This window comes from Oryx dammah, unplaced genomic scaffold (assembly GCF_014754425.2).
Source record: "Oryx dammah isolate SB20612 unplaced genomic scaffold, SCBI_Odam_1.1 HiC_scaffold_26, whole genome shotgun sequence".
NCBI classification, from domain to species: Eukaryota; Metazoa; Chordata; class Mammalia; order Artiodactyla; family Bovidae; genus Oryx; species Oryx dammah.
The window spans coordinates 23,651,565-23,673,094 of NW_024070210.1; the positions used below are offsets into that span (position 1 = coordinate 23,651,565).

The window sequence follows — 21,530 nt, forward strand, 5'->3', positions numbered from 1 at the left end:
AAAGACCCTGATGCTGGGAAAGATTGAAGGCAGGAGGAGAAGGGGACAACAGAGGATGAGATGGTTGGATGGCATCACTGACTCAATGGACATGAGTTTGAGTAAGTTCTGGGAGTTGGTGATGGACAAGGAGGCCTAGCGTGCTGCAGTCCATGGGGTCGCAAAGTGTCGCACATGACTGAGCGACTGAACTGAACCTAATACAGGTCTGGCTTCAGAAGGTGCGGAGTTGATGTTCATTCTGAAATGGAATGAAAGCCCCTTTCATTTTGTACTCCTCTGAGATCTGAAAGTCAGTCTGTACAGAAGGCTGAAGGGGGCCATTTCTAGGGCAGGGGCGCCCACTGTGCTTTGGGGGTGGGCTCCCGGCTGGTTTTGAAAGGCACCCAGGGGCAACTTCTCCCAGTCTAGAGCTTTCTCTTCCCTTTTAGGCATTTGGGGGCTTTTCCTGTCCTGATGAACATTCCTAATAGGGCCCTTCATGCTGAGGGGCAAACAATGGATAAAGGGACAGTGTCCTAAGGACGGGTTCAGTATTACAGATGCTTTCCTCTGTTTTTGACATTTTGTTAAACATGGATTTTTTTGGCCTTAATTTTTATTTTAAAAATTTCAAAAATACTTAACATATTTTAGAATGTTGCATTAAAATTTTATTTATCTAGATTACTGGGTTCCCTGGCTCTCCCTTAAATTTTGCCCCTAATCATGGAAAGTTCAGTTCCAGCCTTTTGGGCAGAGAGGGGTATAATGGGGCCAGAGGGCCCCTGCAGATGGTGCCTGCTTCCTTAAACCCGTGACCTCGTTAATGGGAACATTTCTCTGCAGGCACCAGAGGCCAGGATCACTTTCCCAACCTGGCGCACCTCATCCACTCTCCCATCCCCTATTTCCATAGAGCTCAGGGATGACCCCAGATTCTTGAAATCCTTTCCAATCAGCTTGATTCCCTAAGCATTAGTCAAGAGCAATGTACTGGGTGCCAGGCAGGCACCTGGTTAAGGCTGGGAGTGGTGGCAGATGGGCAGTGACGGAAGGGTAAGAGGCACCCGGCGCGCAGGGGGCACCAGGATGGAGGCAGCCGGGGAGGAACGCGAACGGCTGGCAGGCTCAGCAAACGGAGGACTAACCACGGACCTCAGGGCACCTTCGGCGGGGGAAGCACGTTAGAAATCCGGACCAGGACTGACTTCCTGCCCGGGAGGCCCCGCGGCCTCGGGCTCTGGGCGCGGGCCAGGGGGCGGCGCCGTGCCGGGTCGGAGGCGCTTCCTGGGCACCGCGGGAGCAGAGGAGCGGGCGGCGCGGGACGGCGCCATGGAGGATGGCGTGCTCAAGGAGGGCTTCCTCGTTAAGAGGGTGAGTGCGCCGGAGCCTCTCCGGACACGGCCCGGGGCGGGTGCACGGCGGCCGCCGGCTTACCTGAGCCGCGATCGGGCAGGCTGGGGTCCCCCTGGGTGGAGCCGCGTGTGGTGGACAGAGCCGGGAGGGCGGTGGCTGGGGGGTGAGCTGGGGGCTGGGGGTACAGGCAAGGAGGAGAATCCCGCTCGGCTAGCGCGTGTCGGGTGCGGGCGGGCGGCTACCCTTTGGAGGACAGCTTCTTTAAAACAACTTACTAAATACGAAGCGTCTAGGATTTAATTATGATGTCTTAAAACAACAGAAGGGTGTTCTCTAGTTCTCCAGGCTCGTCCGATTAATGCATCATCTCCTGTATTCTTCGCAATAACCCATGAGCAAGGAGAATGCCTTTGTTTAGCCTCTGCTGTGCACCAGTCCTGGACGCTGGCTCTTTTAATCCTCCCAGCAGTCCGACAGGTCGGTGGTCCCACCTTACCGCCCTTTCTGAAAGGGGAAAAGGAAGTTCAAAGAGACTAAGTAGCTTGCTCAGGATCTGGACCAGTGGGTGATGAAGCAGGATCGAAGCCACTTAGGCTGCCCACTGCAGGGTGGGTATTGTTATCCCTCTATCACAGATGAGGAAACCGAGGGACAGAAAGATGAGATCGCTTGCCCAGAGCCCCGTGTGGCTGTGTGGTTGGTTGAGCCCTTTGGGTAGAGAATCCTGGATAGGAGGGCCAGCTGTAAAGTTACATGTGAATTTTCAACAGCTCAGGGGTCTTTGCCCCGAATCCCCTGTTGTTCAGGGGTCAGCTGTATTGTTTCTTTTCACAAATCTGGAGTTTTATTTTCCAAGCCTTCCATCCAATCACATGTCACTTCTATGTGGTGTTCAGCCTTTCAAAATTCTATAGTTTTTACTGATCATGTTGAAAATATTGGGGGACAACTGGTTACCTTATGAGTATTAATATTATATAAATGGAACAGTTGACACTGGAGTACTTTAGATCTTTCTGTTTCAGTTGTGGTTGAATCTATCATGTTATTGTTGTTGCTGTTTAGTCCTAAGTCATATTCGACTCTTTTGCAACCCCCTGGACTGCAGCGCACTGGGAACCTCTGTCCATGGGATTTACTAGGCAAGAATACTAGAATGGGTTGCCGTTTCCTACTCCAAGTGTTCTTCCTGACCCAGGGATCAAACCTGTATCTGCTGCATTGGCAGGTGGATTCTTTGCCACAAAACCACCAGGGAAACCCTGAATCTATCATAGTTTATAGCAAATAAATAACTATAATTTGTTTTTTCCTTCACTTTGGTAAGCATAAAAAGTTTTAGCCATTCTGGAAAGGAGAGGGGCAAAGATACCCACGAACATAAATTCAAGCAGACTCTGAGCAGTCTCCATCTTCACTCCTTCCACATCACCACATGCGGCTTTTCCAACAGCAAGCAACAGTCCAGATGAAAACCAGGGATATGGGACCAAGGTAGAAAATGCAGGAAAAAGCAGCTGCAGGAGGGAAATGAGATTTTGAAAAGTTCTTTTAACACTGATGTTCACACTGAACATTTATGCTAATCTAACAGCAGAGCATAAAATCTGGGGATGAGCCTTCTGGCTCTTCTACTGAGTTTCCAGCTTTGGCAGGGGGATGGGTGAAGAGGGGTGAAGGGACTCTCCCTCCCATGGCCTTCCCTGGCCAGCAGATCAACCCTGAGGTCCCAAGTCTCTTTCAGGTCAGTAGGGAATATAGTTATGTTATTTTACACATTATTTGACATAGGAGGGTGGGTGTGTTGTTTGCTCAAAACTGTGAGCCAGAGGAGGTGTAGGAGGCTGTGCTGGGTCAAGGGTCAGACTGGATACAAGCAGGTACAGAATTCCATGCCCGCTTCGTGTCACTGGGATTAAAATGATAAATTAGTCCTTCAGGGTTTGTGGAGGCAGCCACACCCCAGAGAGAGCACCTTTTGAGAACTTTCCCTGTGGCTTCTAAGGTGAGGGAGATGGGTGAGGGGTTTGGTGGGCACTGTTGATTGTCAGGGGCTTGCCCACCAAGGCCCCTGTCCCTCTCTCCCTCACCTGAGAAGCTGCAGGAAAAGTTCCCCAAAGGTGTTGGTTGGTAGAACAACTGAGCCTGTTAGGCGCCTGTTGAAGACAAACCCTCTCAGATGGGCCCCTGTGGGCATCCCCGTCCCTGGGGCTTGCCTTACGTGATTTCCCACCGTCACCACCACCATGCAGAGTCAGGGGAGGGTTGAAGGGAGGGGAGGATGTGAGTTCTCTTCCAGACAGGCCAGTATAAGGTGGCCCCTTAGGGAGTCCAAGGTACAGAGGAGGGAGGACAGACAACTTGTCTGACCCAAAAAGCCCACAGACGGGCTAGACTGAAATCCCTAGTGCTGTCCAGCCAAACCCAAAGACAAGCGTTTGGAGCTGGAGCCTGACTCCGATGGAACCGGAAGCCACACCCTTTCCTGCAAAGTAAGGAATGGGGCCCCTTGCCCCTGCCGATAGTCCCTCCCTCCTGATCACTCAGACTTTCCCGAATTCTCCATTACTTCCCCTCTCCTCCTGGATGGCGGCAGCAGCCCCTGTGTCCAGTGGGGAAGTTGCAGGACTGTGAGTGTGGGATTCCACGGATTCAAGAGGGTTTACAGTCCAGAAGTGGGGCGGGGCCCAAGCTGGCAACCCAGAGTACAGAACAGTAAGGGCGAAGCAGGAGACAGGCAGGGGCAAGATGGATTTGATTCTTAATCCAGCCCAGACAAGAAAGACGGCGAAGCTCCAGGCAAAAATGCAGGGTGCTCACTTGGCCCGGTGTTAAAGGAGGGTGCCCAGGAAGGAGGGCAGGTCTGCATGGGTAGGGCTGCTTGTCCTTCAAGAAGCGGCTGGAGCACATCGGGCATGGCTGCCTGGCTCGTACCCCCTACAACTCTCAGAAAATGACATGGCCGTGTCAACATGCTGTAACCTAGATCTCTCATCTGTAGGACTCAATCTCCAGGAAAGGCCATAAAACCTTTAGGAATGGGACTTTCTTGGTGGTCCAGTGGTGAAAAATCTGCCCTCCAATGCAGGGAATGTGGGTTTGATCTCTGATTGGGGAACTAAGATCCCACATGTCATGGAACGACAAAGACCCACTGCAGCCAAAAATAAATAAATAATAATTTTTTAAAAAAAAAGGCTTTAGGAACAAAGTGTTATTTAGGTAGAGAATAAAAACTGGAAGCTACCTACATGTCCCCTCAAATAAACAAATGATTACAAGTGAATTATGGTTATGCATAGGGCTTCCCGGAGAAGGTGATGGCAACCCATTCCAGTACTCTTGCCTGGAAAATCCCGTGGACAGAGGAGCCTGGTGGGCTGCAGTCCATGAGGTCGCAAAGAATTGGACACGACTGAGCGACTTCACTTTCACTTTTCACTTTCATGCATTGGAGAAGGCAATGGCAACCCACTCCAGTGTTCTTGCCTGGAGAGTCCCAGGGACGGCAGAGACTGGTGGGCTGCCGTCTATGGGGTCACACAGAGTCGGACACGACTGAAGCAACCTAGCAGCAGCATAGGGCTTCCCAGGTAGGTGGTGCTAGTGGTAAAGAACCTTCCTGCCAGTGCAGGAGACGTAAGAGACGTGGGTTTGATCCCTGGGTCAGGAAGATCCTCTGGAGGAGGCCGTGGCAACCCACTCCAGTATTCTTGCCTGGAGAATCCCATGGACAGAGGCGCCTGGTGTGCTACAGTCCATGGGGTCAAAAAGAGTCAGACATGAGCGAAGCGACTTTAGCATAGCACATGGTCATGCAGATGTTAAAAATGTTTTTCATATTATAGTCCAAAGAGTGAAAATATAAATGTTATGAGAAAGGGAAAAAAAATATTGCTTGGATGAAAAAAAGACTAGAAGGAGTTCTGAAGGCTAGAATTCTGGTTCAAAGTGTTGGCAGGGCCCTGTTCCCTCTGAAGCCCGCAGGGGAGAGCCCTTCCTTGCCTTGTTTGTTTCTGGTATTTGCAGGCTGTAAAGGAAAAACCGATTTTTCCTTTACTAGGAAAAACCTAGTTCTTACTTGCTGTGTTTTTCTCCATCCTGTGACTCTCATTTACTTTCACACAGACTACTTCACTTCTGACCCTTCTAGTCACCAAATGTGTGGAGGTTTTCCCCCACACCAAGCAATTCTCTGTGATCACCGGTGTGTGTCCTACAGTTTAACTCAGTTCTGACGCATCTACCCAGAGGCAGTCTCTGGTCCTACGGGTTAAGAGCGCAGTCTCATGAGGCTGCTTCCCCAGCCTTCCCCCACCCGTCACACACACACTTCAGATGCCAGTCTGAAGCCCAAGTTGTCACCTGTGCTCTGACTGTGTAGCCAGCCACGGATCAGAGGTTCCAGTGATCTTCTGCTGGGAAGAATTTCTAGAAACTCTTCAAATCCCATACTTCTGGGATTTTACAGAGGCATCATCATGTAAGCATGACAAATTGTCAATGCCATTTTCAGCTCTTTTCTTTTCTCAAGAGAATGGGGGGTGAGGGCTTGTGGGGCTGAAAATTCCAAGCTTCTAATCAGGGCTCAGTCTTTCCAGTGGCCAGCCCTCACCAAGAAGCCCTCCCAGAGTTTCCTCATTAGCACGAAAGATGCTCCTGTCACCCAAGAAACTTCAAGGGGTTCAGGAGCTCTCTACCAAGAACTGGGGGCAAAGAAAAATATATGTATTTTCTGTCATCTCACACAGGAAATGGCAATCCACTCCAGTATTCTTGCCTGGAGAATCCCATGGACAGAGGAGCCTGGTGGGCTGCAGTCCACGGGGTCGCAGAGGGTTGGCACAACTGAGCACGCACGCGTGCATGCATTATCTCACACAGGCTCTCTTTTGTGTTCCTTGGCTCCTGGGTGCTTCACTCTAATCTCTGCCTCCATCATCACATGACCATCTTCTCCCCATGTGTCTTTCAGTGTCCAAAATTTCCTCTTATATAAAGACACTGATTATATAAATGTTTTTAGGGCCATCCTAATCTAGTATGGGGCTTCCCTGGTGGCCCAGCTGGTATTCAAATTGCCAAAACCCATTGGATCATAGAAAAAAGCAAGAGAGTTCCAGAAAAACATCTGCTTTATTGACTATGCCAAAGCCTTTGACTGTGTGGATCACAACAAACAGTGGAAAATTCTTCAAGAGATGGGAATACCAGACCACTTTACCTGCCTCCTGAGAAATCTGATTGCAGGTCAAGAAGCAACAGAACCGGACATGGAACAATGGACTAGTGCCAAACTGGGAAAGGAGTACATCAAGACTGTATATTGACACCCTGCTTATTTAACTTATATATAGGGTACATCATGCGAAATACCAGGCTGGATAAAGCACAAGCTGGAATCAAGATTGCCAGGAGAAATATCAATAACCTCAGATATGCAGATGACACCACCCTTATGGCAGAAACTGAAGAAGAACTGAAAAGCCTCTTAATGAAAGTGAAAAAGAAGAGTGAAAAAACTGGCTTAAAACTCCACATTTAAAAAATGAAGATCATGGCATCTGGTCCCATCACTCCATGGCAAATAGATGGGGAAATAATGGAAACAGTGACAGATTTTATTTTCTTGGGCTCCAAAATCACTGCAGATGGTGACTGCAGCCATGGAATTAAAAGACGCTTGCTACTTGGAAGAAAAGCTATGACACACCTAGACAGCATATTGAAGAACAGAGATACTACTTTGCTGAGAAAGGTCTGCCTAGTCAAAGCTATGGTTTTTCCAGTAGTCATTTATGGATGTAAGAGCTGGACCATAAAGAAAGCTGAGCACTGAAGAATTGATACTTTTGAACTGTGGTGTTGGAGAAGACTCTTGAGAATCCCTTGGACTGCAAGGAGATCAAACCAGTCAATCCTAAAGGAAATCAGTCCTGAATATTCGTTGGAAGGACTGATGTTGAAGCTCCAATACTTTGGCCACCTGATACAAAGAACTGACTCATTGGAAAAGACCCTGATGCTGGGAAAGATTGAAGACAGGAGGAGAAGCAGACAACAGAGGAGATGGTTGGATGGCATCACCGACTCGATGGACATGAGTTTGAGCAAGTTCTAGGAGTTGGTGATGGACAGGGAAGCCTGTTGTGCTGCAGTCCATGGGGTCACAGAGTGGGACATGACTGAGCGACTGAAGTGAACTGAACTGAATGACTTCATCTTAACCTGATTACATCTGCAAAGACTCGATTTCCAAATAAGACCTCACTCACAGATCCCCGGGTTAGGACTTCAACATGTCTTTTGCAGGGACGTAATTCAACCCATAGTAAGTACCATCTCTGCTTCTTCAGGATTGTAGGGTCTTGGGCAAGACCTTTCTGGGCCTCAGTTTCCTCATTATGAAACTTAGGGAGTTTAGATTCTTTACCATCTGAGCCACCAGGGAAGCCCATAGTATTATATAGCCTTTTTCAAAGGGTCCTCCAGCTATAAAATTCTGTGCTTCCTAAGCCCAGTCCTAGGGTTACATCCCATCTTATGGACTCTCCTTACCCCGAACAGGGCACTAAGCCATTCATGGTCCAAATGACCTCTGATCCCCACCAGCTGCTTATAGACAAGGAGCCTGGAGAAGGTAGAAGATGCCCAGGTGAAGGGAGACCTGAGTTCTTTTCCCACTATAACCAGCATATTTTTGGTTTCTAACACCCTTACCTGCTGACTTTGGGTCAGTCTCTTATACCCTCTCAGTATGGCGTAGCTTATCTGTAGAGCTGGGATCTGTCCTGTTGTGTGGGTTATTACAGGAACCTCTAGCTGACTGCCCACTCCCTCTGGCCGACCTCAGTCCAGCTGTTCTGCTGCCGTGCAGTCTTTAGGGACTCCCCTCCAGCCACAGTGAGGTCACCAGCTGCTTCAAGTGCTCTACCTACAAAGTGAGCCCATCTCATCAGCCTTTCTCAGACTGCTCTCCTTTGCTATCAGACTGGATCCTTAGTTGCTCATAACGCAGTGCTCTCTAGCAAGTTTGAACAGAAGGGTAACTTGGAAATATTTGGGAGGACCAAGTGCCATACAGCCAGGGACAATGCAGCCAGACAGAAATACCCCCACAGCACCAGGAGGCGTCTCTAGTGCAAACATCCTGCCGACGCTGTTTGTCACTGGGTCCTGATAACTCTGGGGGCTGGGTGTCAGAAGACCCTGTCCTTCCACCACTAGCCTGCCACCTTCATGGCTGCCAACATGCATCGGTGCCCCATGTGCAGGCCTGGCAGCCACCTAGCCACCTCCCTGTTCCCCTCAAGCCGGAAATTCTGGGAAATGTAGCAGTTCATCCAGGAAATGTAGCCTTATCTGCGTGTTAGTTTGTTCTACTCAACATCTGTTGGTTTCACCTTTCTCCCTAGCATCTCCAGTCCCCTTTCTTCTTTCTCTGTTGCTTTAGTTTATGAGGGCTCCTGTAACAAAAGACACAGATGGGATCGCCTAAGCAACAGCAATTTATTTTCTCACAGTTCTGGAGGCTGGAGTCTAAGGTTTAAAACGTCGAGGGTTTGGTTTCCTCTTAGGCCATCTCCTCAGCTCGCCCACGCATGGCTCCTCTGGCTGTGTGCTTACACGGTCTTTCCTTTGTGTGCAGGCCTCCCTGACATATGTGTGTCCAAATTTCCTCTTCTCATGAGGCCCCCAGTCAGATTGGATTAAGACCCAAGTAATGGCCTCATCTGGGCTTCCCAGGTGGTGCTAGTGATAAAGAACCCATCTGCCAGTGCAGGAGACATGGGAGAAGCAGGTTCAATCCCTGGATGGGGAAGATTCCCCTGGAGGAGGGAAAGGCAACCCACTCCAGTATTCTTGCCTGGAGAATCCCAGGGGAGCCTGGTGGGCTACAGTCCACAGGATGGCAAAGAGTTGGAAAGAACTGAAGTGACTTAGCATGCACACAATGGCCCCATTTAACCTAATCACCTCCTTGAAGACCTCTTCAATTACAGTCACATTCTAAGGTAGTGGTGATTCTTGGGTCGGGAAGATCCCCTGGAGAACGGACAGGCTACCCACTCCAGTATTCTTGGGCTTCCTTGGTTGCTTAGGTGGTAAAGAATCCGCCTGCAATGTGGGAGACCTGGGTTCAATCCCTGGGTTGGGAAGATCCCCTGGAGGAGGGCCTGAAAATGCACTCCAGTGTTCTTGCCTGGAGAATCCCCATGGACAGAGGAGTCTGGCAGGCTTCTTTCCGTCCATGGGATCGCAAAGAGTCAGGCATGACTCAGTGACTATACACAGCACAAGGTGGAGGTGGGGGAGTGGTTGGGGCGTCAACTATGAATTTGGGAGAAGGGCATAACGCGGCCCAGAATGCCTATGTTTTGAGACTATTTTGCCTCCTCTCCTTCACCCAACACTGGCCCCCAGGCCGTCAGCTTAGACGGCAGTCTCCTCTCTCTGCACCAGCCACACCTGTGTGCTGGCAGTTCACTGCCTTTACTGCTAATGCTGCACTTGAACCCCCTCAGCAGGGGCTCATCGAGCAAGGAGGCCTGCGTCTGGGCCATGTGGAGAGCACTACAGGACTCTCATTGCTGAGGAGTTAGAGCCAAATATTTTTCACTTCTTTAAACATGTCAGCTTGTGTCAAGAACAGCCATCAGCCACCGTGTGATGTGGATTCTTGGTACAGGATAGAGTGAAGAGAGCAAAACTGTAAAATTCAGCTTGACATGTCTGTCCTCTCTTGGGCACAGCACACACACCATGTAACGTAATGACACTTAGACATATTAGTAAACTCTTGTCAGATTAACTGTTAAAAGTCATATTTAGTGTAGGAGGGAGGCTCAAGAGGAAGGGGATATATGTATGCATGTGGCCGATTCACTTCATTGTACAACAGAAACTAGCACAACTTTGTAAAGCAATTATATTCCAATTCAGTCACTCAGTTGTGTCTGACTCTTTGCAGCACACCAGGCTTCCTTGTCCATCACCAACTCTCAAAGCTTACTCAAACTCATGTCCATCTAGTAGATGATACCGTCTAACCATCTCATCCTCTGTCATCCCCTTCTCCTCCTTCCTTCAGTCTTTCCCAGCATCAGGGTCTTTTCCAGTGAGCCAGTTCTTTGCATCAGGTGGCCAAAGTTTTGGAGCTTCAGCTTCAGCATCAGTCCTTCCAATGAATATTCAGGACTGATTTCCTTTAGGATTGACTGGTTTGATCTCCTTGGAGTCCAAGGGACTCTCAAGAGTCTTCTCCAACACCACAGTTTGAAAGCATCAATTCTTTGGCACTCAGCTTTCTTCATAGTCCAGCTCTCACATCCATACATGACTACTGGAAAAACCGTAGCTTTGACTAGACGGACCTTTGTTGGCAAAGTGATGCCTCTGCCTTTTAATATGTTGTCTAGGTTTGTCATAGCTTTTCTTCCAAGGAGCAAGTGTCTTTTAAGTTCATGGCTGCAGTCACCATCTACAGTGATTTGGAGCCCCCCAAAATAACATATCTCACTATTTCCATTATTTCCCCATCTATTTGCCCTGAAGTGATGGGACCAGATGCCATGATCTTAGTTTTCTGAATGTTGAGTTTTAAGCCAACTTTTTCATTCTCCTTTTTCACTTTCATCAAGAGGCTCTTTAGTTCTTCACTTTTTGCCATAAGGGTGGTATCATCTGCATATCTGAGGTTATTGATATTTCTCCTGGCAATCTTGATTCCAGCTTGTGCTTCATCCCGCCCGGCATTTTTCATGATGTACTCTATATATAAGTTATATAAGCAGGGTGACAATTAAATATATAGATATAAATATTTAATATATATAGATGTATAAGTATATATTTAATATTCCAATTAAATATATATATATATGGAAAAGTGAAAGAGTTAGTCACTCAGTTGTATCTGACTCTTTGGGACCCCATGGACTCTAGCCTGCCAGGCTCCTCTGTCCATGGGATTCTCCAGGCAAGAATACTGGAGTGAATACATTCCCTTCTCCAGGGGATCTTCCCTACCCAGGGACTGAACCCAGGTCTCCTGCATTGCAGGCAGATTCTTTACCATCTGAGCCACCGGGAAAGCCTATATATATGCCGTACTTAGCTGCCACAGTAAATTCTGTTTGGCTTAGACCAGTGCTCACACAGTCAACCCCTTCAACAATTTCCAGTTCCCTAATACACTCAGTGCAGACCTGCTGAGTGTTAAACAGAATTGCAGCATCATAGATGTGACAACTGAAGGGGCCTTGGAAATGAATCAGTGCTGGGTCAGGAAACCAGTGAATCGGCGACAGTCTCTGATTCAAATCAAGTGCATCTCTCTTGGTTAGAATCCAGCCCTAATTGGGCTCTGCTCTGGGAAATATGCCAAGAAAGTCGCTTTCATGAGTGTGTACAAAGCTATTCCATTCTGATTCTTCAGCAGACATTCCCCTATCCACTGGTCTGTTCTAGAAACAGACCCTGTGTCTTCACCTGCCTGTTTTGTCCATTGGCTCCATGACCCATCTGAGAGCACCCCCAGACTCCCCTGCCTTTTAGGTCTGTCACACCAGGTTAGGTAAGATGGTTAGAGTTCTTAATTTGTGGCTTCACTTTACAAATTGCCCACATCCCTCAACTAGTAACATTTTGTTGTGGGGGGGTGGGGGGCAGATATATCCTAAGGGGAAAAAATTAGAGATGCACATCAAAACTTACGTGCAAGGATATTCATTATGGAGTTGTTTATAATAGTCAAAAAAAAAAAAAAAGGAAACCTCAGTTGCAAACAACAGGAGATGGGCAAGGAAATGATACATCCTCTTGTTGGTTATTAAAAGACATGTTTTAAAGAAATTTCATGGTGTGAGAAGATGCTTGGCAAAGTCAACAAAAGAAAGACTGGAAAATAAAACTATACGTAATATGCTCTTGATTAAAAAAAACTAAAAGGGAAAAAGACAAAGGAAATACGTGGTATTAATAGGACCTCTCTCTTGTTTATATTTATTTATCTGGCTGTGCTGGGTCTTCACTGGGGCACGTAGGATCTTTAGTTGCAGCAGGTGAACTCAGTTGCTGCATGTGGGATCTAGTTCCCAGACCAGGGATAGAACCCACGCCTCCTACACTGAGAGCTCAGAGTCTTAGCCACTGGACCATCAGGGAAGTCCCTAGGATCTTTTCTTCTGTGTACTTTGCAGTTTCTTTCAAGGCTTATAACCACAGAAAAGAAGAACAAATGGGAACTGGCAAGTCAACGCCAAAGGCTTTGTTACATACTCAATAGAGATGACAAAGAGATCCAAAGCTCATAATTTCTTCATGAAAATGAAAATAAACATATAACTTGGAACAGGATCTTTTGGCTCTTAAGGACATTATTGGGATAATTGGTGAAACTTGAGTGGAGTTTATGGAACAGAGGAAAATAACATATTTATGTAAATTTCCTAATGATGATTGTATTATGGTTATGTTGGAAATACTTTTTATTTTTTGGTAGGAGACACAATAAAATATTGAGAAGCATCAATATTAACATGTGGAGCATCATGTTAAAAACTAACTCTTAAATGGTTTTGTAAAAGTTTTTTTTTTTTGGTAAAAATGTTTTATGCTTGTCTTCAGCTTTTCTCTGAATTAAAATTATTTCAAAATTAAAAAATAAAATTAAGCTAAGCAAGAGAGAGAGCGCTGTCTCCTTATTGGAAAGTTGATCCCATGGCAGTCTGACCACCTGTGCAACGAGACTCCTCTCCCTATGACCAGGTTGTCCCCTTGGCCACCTCACCTCAGGGCTCTCCTATCTATCCTCAGGGTCACATTGTCCACAACTGGAAAGCACGGTGGTTCATTCTTCGGCAGAACACGCTGCTATACTACAAGTTCCAGGGGGGTCGGAAAGTGACCCCTCCCAAGGGCCGCATCCTTCTGGATGGCTGCACCATCACCTGCCCCTGCCTGGAGTATGAAAACCGACCGGTAAGTGAAGGCCCTTCTTCCCAGCGCCTCCCTCCCACTGCCTGGACCACCCCCTTCCCTGGCCTCTTAGGTGAAGGCAGTATGAGTCATGGTAAGAGCTGAGTTACTGAAAAACCTAGACTCAAATCCTGGCTGTGCCACATACCAGGCACGTGACCTTGGGCAGGTAATTGAACCTCTCTGAGCCTGAGTTCCTTGTCTATAAACTGGGATAATATAATGACATCTGACTGTCGCTCACAGCTATGATGAGGATCATGAAGGTAATGGTGGGTCAAAACACTTGTAGCCTAGGAGGTACCACACAGATGTGAGTAGTTACTGCTACTTCAGGTTCAACAGGATGGATTTCATCCCCAGGGGGTACGTGTTACAAAAGTCAGGAGCAGCTCAACCCTAAAAAGAACCTGAATTAATCATTTACCATCTACCATCAGAAAAGAATCTGAATTAATAATTTACTGAGGGCTCAGTAAGTGCCAAGAAATTCGCTAGGCTTGGAAAAGTCAAGGAAGAAAATTGTATGATTGGTTCTTTCAGTTAATGATCTTGTTATGAAAGCAAATGGTTAATTGAAAAACAGTTCCAAATGTTGGTACAGATATTATTGGCCACAGAGAATACTGTCTTGCTGAAAAGGAGGAAGATGCCCTTACAAGCCATTTGGCTCAGCTCCAACTTTGGGTTGGATGGAGATTCGGGCATGAACTGGTTGAGAAAGTTTAAACCATATTATATGAAGAGTGTGTGAAAGACTTGGGATGATTAGACCCAATCAAGAAGAAGATGAGACGTAGACACAGAGAACAGACTTACGGACACGGGGGCGGGACAGGGGGCTTGAAGAAGGAGAGGGTGGGATGTATGGAGAGAGTGATATGGAAACTTACATTACCTTATGTAAAATAGCCAACAGGAATTTGCTGTATGACTCAGGGAGCTCAAACTGGGGCTCTGTAACAACCTAGAGGGGTGGGATGGGGAGGGAAATAGTAGGGAGGTTCAAGAGGGAGGGGACACAGGTATACTATGGCTGATTCATGTTGATGTTGGCAGAAACCAACACAATAGTTTAGTTGCTAAGTCATGTCTGACTCTTGCGATCCCATAGACTGTAGCTCCTCTGTCCATGGGATTCTCCAGGCAAGAATACTGGAGTGGGTTGCCATCTCCTCCTCTAGGGGATCTTCATGACCCAGGGATTAAACCTGGGTCTCCTGCATTGCAGGCAGATTCTTTACCAATGGAGCTACTGTACAGCAATTATCCTTCAATTAAAAATAAATACATTTTTAAAAATAAATAAAAAAGAAGATGATCAAAAGGAGCAGAACTGAGTTCCTTCGGGGTAGGCGTTAATAGCCTCATAGGTTAGATGAAGCCATTGAGAGGCTCAGCAGGTCCTTTAATGTGCCCAAGCGGCTGTAGCTATGGCTGTAGCTCAGTCTCACCTGGAAGCCTGTGTGTTTCCCTCTTTAGCACAGGGGCTCTCGTAAGAGGTGAGCTTAATCGAGAAGGCAGAATCAGGAGCAGAGAGACCAAGGCCCCAGGAAGCAGACTCTGCACTAATTAGTCTATTCAAAGGGGCCAAGGTGGTGAACTCTCTGTCACTGGTGGTGTCCAAGGGAATCTTTAGAGGCCCAGTAGCTGGGACGTGGTCAAGGGGTGAGGCATTCGGCAGTCACTGGATCATGTGGTCTCCCAGATCTGCTTCGGTTCTGTCATTTTTGCTGCCCAGCCAGCTTTCTCTCTCTCTCTCTCAGCTTGGCCTGACTGGCTGTCTCTTCCTACAGCTCCTCATTAAGCTGAAAACTCAAACATCCACGGAGTACTTCCTGGAGGCCTGTTCTCGAGAGGAGAGGGACGCCTGGGCCTTCGAGATAACAGGAGCCATCCACGCGGGGCAGCCGGGGAAGGTCCAACAGCTTCACCTACTGAAGAACTCCTTCAAGCTGCCCCCTCACATCAGCCTGCAGTGAGTGCCGGCCCTGCCCTCGGCCTGCCTGGCTTTGGTGCAGCCTCTGCTGTCTGCACGCCTCAAGGAGGGGGCCTCTGTGGCTGCTACACAGGCCTGGCTGGTGCTGCAACTGTGCTCCAGGGCCTGCTGACATTGTTTTCTCTATGTGGGAGTGGCCCTGCCAGCCTGTCCTGGTAACTTCTTGGGGTCTCTGCTGCTCCTGCCCCCCTCAGTGTCTTGACTCCCTCCCTTCAGTGTCAACCGGGATGCTCAGGGCTATAAAAACAGCTCCCCAGGAATCTCCACTCACCAAGTCATTAGTCTTGTTTGCAGCCTGGTGTCAAGAACATGTGTTCTGTTAAGAGCTGCATTCTTATTCTGTGGGATTCTTCATCCATCATCCATTCGCTCTTTTAAGAAATAGTTACTGAGTGCCTACTGCATGCAATACATCGCCCTAGGTGCTCATGGAGATGGGCATAAACGAAGTCTCATCTCAGGGGCTTTCCAGCTCAAGTACCTAAACAGACAATGAGAAAAGGTCTGCTGCTGGTGGCAGGGATTGTCCCACAGAACAGAAGGGAAGCAGGTCAGTGGTGGCAGTGATACTATAAGGTAGGGAAGGATGAAAGGAATTCCCATCATGGAAATTGTTATATCCACGCATCTGCAGGAAATGCCCACTAACCTTGCAGGAAGCAGAACTTCCCAGGCTTACCAAAAAACTCCATACCAGGCTCTGGAATCTTGATTGTTCATCTTTGTTGTTCAGTTGCTAAGTCGCATCTGACTCTTCGCGACCCCATGGACTGCAGCACACCAGGCCACCCTGTTCCTCACCATCTCCCGGAGTTTGCCCTAGTTCATGTACATTGTATCAGTGGTGCCATCCAACCATCTCATCCTCTGTTGCCCTCTTCTCCTTCCCCTCAGTCTTTCCCAGCATCAAGGTCTTTTCCAGTGAGTCGGCTCTTTGTATTAGGTGGCCAAAGTACTAGAGCTTCAGCATCAGTCCTTCCAATGAATATTCAGGGTTGATCTCCTTTAGGATTGACTGGTTTGGTCTCCTTGCTGTCCGAGGGACTCTCAAGAGTCTTCTTCAGCACCACAGTTCGAAAGCATATGTGCATCTAGGGCGTGGCTAACCCATGGTGGGTGCAGGGAGGACCAACAGTAGATGAGAGTGGGTTCAAGTGATGGGTGACTTTTGAGAAGTAGCTGGAGGAGTTTGGACTTTATGCAGCAGATCATAGATAATTCTTTTGTTTTTAAATTAAGTCACAGCTCTTTAGTTTTACTAGAAACAGAATACCTGTCTAGCGTAGAAGTATTAGAACATTTGGATGAACAAGAAGAAATGTTCCCCAATCCTACCTCTCAAATTCTGATGCATAACAGAATACCCCTCTTTCTCTGAGATGTGTATTATGCCACTTGCCACGTGCTTCATACCCTCAGCAGTGGCTCATGGACCCACCCTCATTCCTGTCAATGTGATGAGGGTCTCTTCTCTTCTGCCTGCCTTCCGTGTAGTCGCATTGTGGACAAGATGCGCGACAGTAGCTGTGGAATCCGGCCAAGTCCCAACATGGTGCAGGGAAGCACCTACAAAAAGACCTTCATAGGTAAGCCCCTGACCCCTACCCCACCCCCAGGGCTGGACCAGGCACTGGAGACCTGGGGCTTGGTGACCTGGAACTCAGTGGTGTTGAGGCCTGAGCTGCCTGGCAGCCAACGGGGCAGCCTGAGAGGTGGGTGCGGCCACAGCTCTGGGCAGTGGGGTTGGCATTTGGTCTGCTCCAGGGCCAAGCCCCAAGGCTGTTCCAAGGCTACCCCAGGGGTCAAGGTCAATGAGGTCACAGCCAGGCACCCCTGAGGAAGCTGGTCTGGAGCCTGTCGTCTTGACGGGTGCTGCCCTTGCTCTGCTGCAGGCTCCTCCCTGGTGGATTGGCTCCTCTCCAGCGGCTTTGCAGCCAGCCGTCTGGAGGCTGTGACGCTGGCCTCGGTGCTCATGGAGGAGAACTTCCTTCGGCCAGTAGGCACCCGAAGCACGGGAGCCATTCGCTCGGGGGATCTGTCTGAGCAGTTCCTGGATGACTCCACAGCCCTGTACACATTTGTAAGTGAGGGCCTGGGTTCCTCTTGGCACGGGAGCAGAGAGAGGAAGAGGCCGCCGAGTGTGGGTCAGGGGTCCACGGTCAGCGGGGAGAAGCCTAGGGCTCAGGGTGGGGGGGACAGCTTCACCCCCAGGTGGAGTGGGAATTTCCTTTCCCCTGCGGGAGCTTCCCCAGCCTGGTACTGGGATGTGTTGGTAACAAGAGTCCTTGTCTCTCCTTCCTACCAGGCTGAGAGCTGCAAGAAGAAGATAAGTCCCAAGGAAGAAATCAGTCTCAGCACCATGGAGTTAAGTGGCACTGTGGTGAAGCAAGGCTATTTGGCCAAGCAGGTATGGTACGACCCACCTTGGAGCAGGGAGGAGGTGGACAGTCCTGAACCTCGGGGGAGGCAGGAACCCCCACAAAGGGTGGGAAGGGCTGAGACTCCAGAGGGCGCTAGTTGTCAGCAGCATCTGCTAAGTCAGGGTCCGGCGGTGGCCACAAGGGAGCCAAGGCAAGGGACCGGCACATGTCCGTGCCCAGAGGAGTCCCAGACAAGCAGGCCTAAGGCTTTAGAGGAGTGAAGGTGGGAGGATGTGACTACAAGCCGTCACCCGTGAGCATACATCCTTTCTTTTCCTCAGGGGCACAAGAGGAAAAACTGGAAGGTGCGGCGCTTTGTTCTGAGGAAGGACCCGGCTTTTCTGCATTACTACGACCCTTCTAAAGTGAGTGCCTTTTCATGCTTCCAGATACGTCTCTCCTCAGCAGAGCTGGGGCTGGTTCCACCTCCAGCCTTCCTCCCAGCCTCCCTACCATAACTTCCACCCATGATGCCTTTCCTTCCACAAGTTGCAAACTGCTCCTCCCAGTCTGACCTCTCTTTTCTTTCATCACATCATAGCCTGCTCAGTTGATCCTGCTCAGTGGATCTTCATTGTTTTGGGAGGAAAAACATCTTTCAGTTCCTCCAAAGCTGGCTGTGTGCCTAACGAAGGGGGAGCTGAGCTGATGAAGAGACTCCGGACTGGTGCTTTCCAGCCTCTTTTCACCCCTTTCCACCCAAACAGGCCGTGAATTCTGCCCTCTCATCCTCTTGTCCCCACCAGTGTTTTGAAAGGTTTCTTTCACCATTTAATATTTAAGCCATAATTCTGAGTTTCAGATAATAAGTATTACTGCATGCTCAGTTGATCTAATTCCAATCAAAAGAACAGAAACATGGCCTTTTAGTCAGCCTGTTCAGCCTTGTCTTGGAAGATGTATGATTTTCATTTGTTAAAATAATGAAGAGTGGGCATTCAGTCAGGAACCCAACCCTAAGCTGAGAACATGAAAGAGCTTGAAGGAGCCCCCGGGAACCCTGCTAGACCACAGGGAGAGCTAAAGGGCAGGGAGGGGCGTGGTGCTGATGTGATTGGCTGTGAAATGAAGCTCAGACTTCCTCACTCATGCAGATAACTTGCCATGGGATGTCCAAGTTCAGCCTCATCTTCTGTTACAAACGACTCTCATGGACTAATTCTTTAGTAGGCTGACTGAGGGTGGTATGATGAGAGCATGATTCTTCTGTTCTTATTGCTCAGTAGTTCAGTCCTGTCTGACTCTTTGTGACCCCATGGACTGCAGCACACAAGCCTTCCCTGTCCTTCACCATCTCCCATATTGCTCAAACTCATGTCTGTTGAGTTGGTGATACTATCTATCTCATCCTCTGTCTCCCAGTTCGTCTCCTGCCCTCAATCTTTCCCAGCATCAGGGTCTTTTCCAATGAGTCAGTTCTTCACAACAGGTGGCCAAATTATTGGAGCTTCAGCTTCAGCCTAGTACTTCCAATGAATTATTCAGGATTGATTTCCTTTAGGATTGACTGGTTTGATCTCCTTGCAGTCCAAGGGACTCTTAAGAGTCTTCTCCAGCACCACAGTTCAAAAGCATCGGTTCTTCAGTGCTCAGCCTTCTTTATGGTCCAACTGTCACATCCGTTCATGACTACTGGAAAAACCATAGCTTTGACTATACAGACCTGCAAAGTGATGTCTCTGTTTTTTAATATGCTGTCTAGATTTGTCATAGCTTTTCTTCCAAGGAGCAAGCATCTTTTAATTTCATGGCTGCAGTCACAGTCTGCAGTGATTTTGGAGCCCAAGAAAAGAAAATCTGTCCCAGGTTCTACTTTTTCCCCATCTATTTGCCATGGGGTGATGGGACCGGATGCCATGATCTTAGTTTTTTGAATGCTGAGTTTTAAGCCACTCTCCTCTTTCACCCTCATTAAGAGGTTCTTTAGTTCCTCTAAATGGCTTTTTGCCATTAGAGTAGTATCATCTGCATATCTGAGGTTGTTGATATTTCTCCTGGCAATCTTGATTCCAGCTTGTGATTCATCCAATCTGGCATTTCTGCATATAAGTTAAATAAACAGAGTGACAACATCCATCCTTGACGTCTTCCTTTTCCCAAGTTTGCACCAGTTGTTCCATGTAAGGTTCTAACTGTTGCCTCTTGACTTGCATACAGGTTTCTCAGGAAACAGGAAATGTGGTCCAGTTATTTCCATCTCTTTAATAAGAGTTCTTTGCCTTCACACAGTCCCCAATCAGCTCTCCTTTCCTTTGCAGGAAGAGAACCGGCCAGTGGGTGGGTTTTCTCTTCGTGGCTCCCTGGTGTCAGCTCTGGAGGATAATGGCGTTCCCACTGGTAAGGGGCAACTTTGGCTCCATCCTCATCTCAGGGTCCTCCCTCCTGCTCTCTCAGTAATGCTCTGCTGATGATGGACGAAGCTGTGGGGCCTGAGAGGGGCTTTCTCAGTGAGACAATGAATGGTGTGAATTCTGAAGCCAATTTCAAAATCAGAGAAAGGGCACATGGGGGTATTCTTAGTGTTTTAACAACTAAATAATTCTCTTTAATATTCTTTCCCATCCTTTTCTGTGCTTACTGGCCCATAAGCTTCCACCTAAGCACAATAGCTTACAATAGTGTTTAAAGATTGACAACACAGTTTAATATGTTATGCTAATTTCACACTTGACAGCTAAGGCAGGTAGTATTATTCTCAACTTATGGATGGGAAGATTGAGGTTCAAAGAAATTAAACAATTCCGTCAAATCCCACATCTGTCCATGCTTTTAACATAAACCTACTGGACTTTTGATGTGAGACTGCAGACCTACGGTTAGCATAGAGGGCAGGCCAAGAGGTCTTCCAAGAACGTTCAGACATAAAACTAGCAGGCCTTAAGGCACAGATGAGGGAGAGGGGATGGACGGGAGGCAAATAGGAAAGCATGCCTCTGGTGGGATTTCCTAACCATATATGTACACTTGTACTAAGAACTACTTCATTATGTGTTTTTGTCTCAGTGACTTTCAGCTGTTCGCAGCTGAAAGCAGACATGGATATTCACTCACTGATTTTTTTTTTTTCCTTCCTGCCTAGGGGTTAAAGGGAATGTCCAGGGAAATCTCTTCAAAGTGATTACTAAGGATGACATACACTATTATATCCAGGCCAGCAGCAAGGTTGAGCGTTCAGAGTGGATTGAAGCTATCAAGAAGCTAACGTGACAAGGACCTGAGGGAATGGGACTGAGATTCCTCCCTCTTACCAGATGACACAGGATTTCCTGGACAATGGGAGTATGTTAAAATTTTTAACTTTTTATATTTCGTATGGCTTTGGAGTGAGATTGAGGGAGTTCCTTAAAGTTGGCAGTGGTGCTATTGCCTTCCCCACCTTCATTTACAGTTAACCTGTAAATGCTGAAGCAGCCTTGTCAGCCAAGTCAGCACCTTGGCTTTCGCCCATTATCACATCCAGCCCTTCCTTGGGTACCAAAGTAGGTCTCCCTTGTCACACTAACTGGCCATGTAATACTCAACAAAACACTATAACCTCATGATGGAGCTCTCCGAAACGCTTTCAGCACCTCTTAACTCCTTTGGAATGAATAAAAATTGACACTTGGTCCTGTCTATTAGAATGCCTATACAAAGTTTCAGTTTTCAAAGGTTTTGCATGCTTAAGGCTATACGAATTATTAGGCAAGCTGATTATAAAAACATCTCAAGTTAGCTTAAAGCCTCATCTTAAAGTGGGGATGGGGGCAAAATCTTGAATGAAATATTGTTTTGTTTTGAAAAAGTAGCCTTCG

The 21,530-nt window shown here is 47.9% G+C and overlaps 1 protein-coding gene across 1 annotated transcript; it reads left to right on the forward strand.

The window, feature by feature from the left end:
- The first annotated feature begins 1,254 nt into the window (after positions 1 to 1,254).
- On the forward strand, positions 1,255 to 21,356 carry PLEK2 (pleckstrin 2). Its single transcript, XM_040226244.1, has 9 exons — positions 1,255 to 1,356; positions 13,156 to 13,320; positions 15,114 to 15,295; positions 16,811 to 16,902; positions 17,209 to 17,396; positions 17,622 to 17,723; positions 18,018 to 18,101; positions 19,995 to 20,073; positions 20,816 to 21,356. The coding sequence occupies exons 1-9, from the start codon at positions 1,315 to 1,317 to the stop codon at positions 20,941 to 20,943; spliced, it is 1,062 nt and encodes a 353-aa protein (XP_040082178.1). The 5' UTR covers positions 1,255 to 1,314; the 3' UTR covers positions 20,944 to 21,356.
- Positions 21,357 to 21,530: the final 174 nt, after the last annotated feature.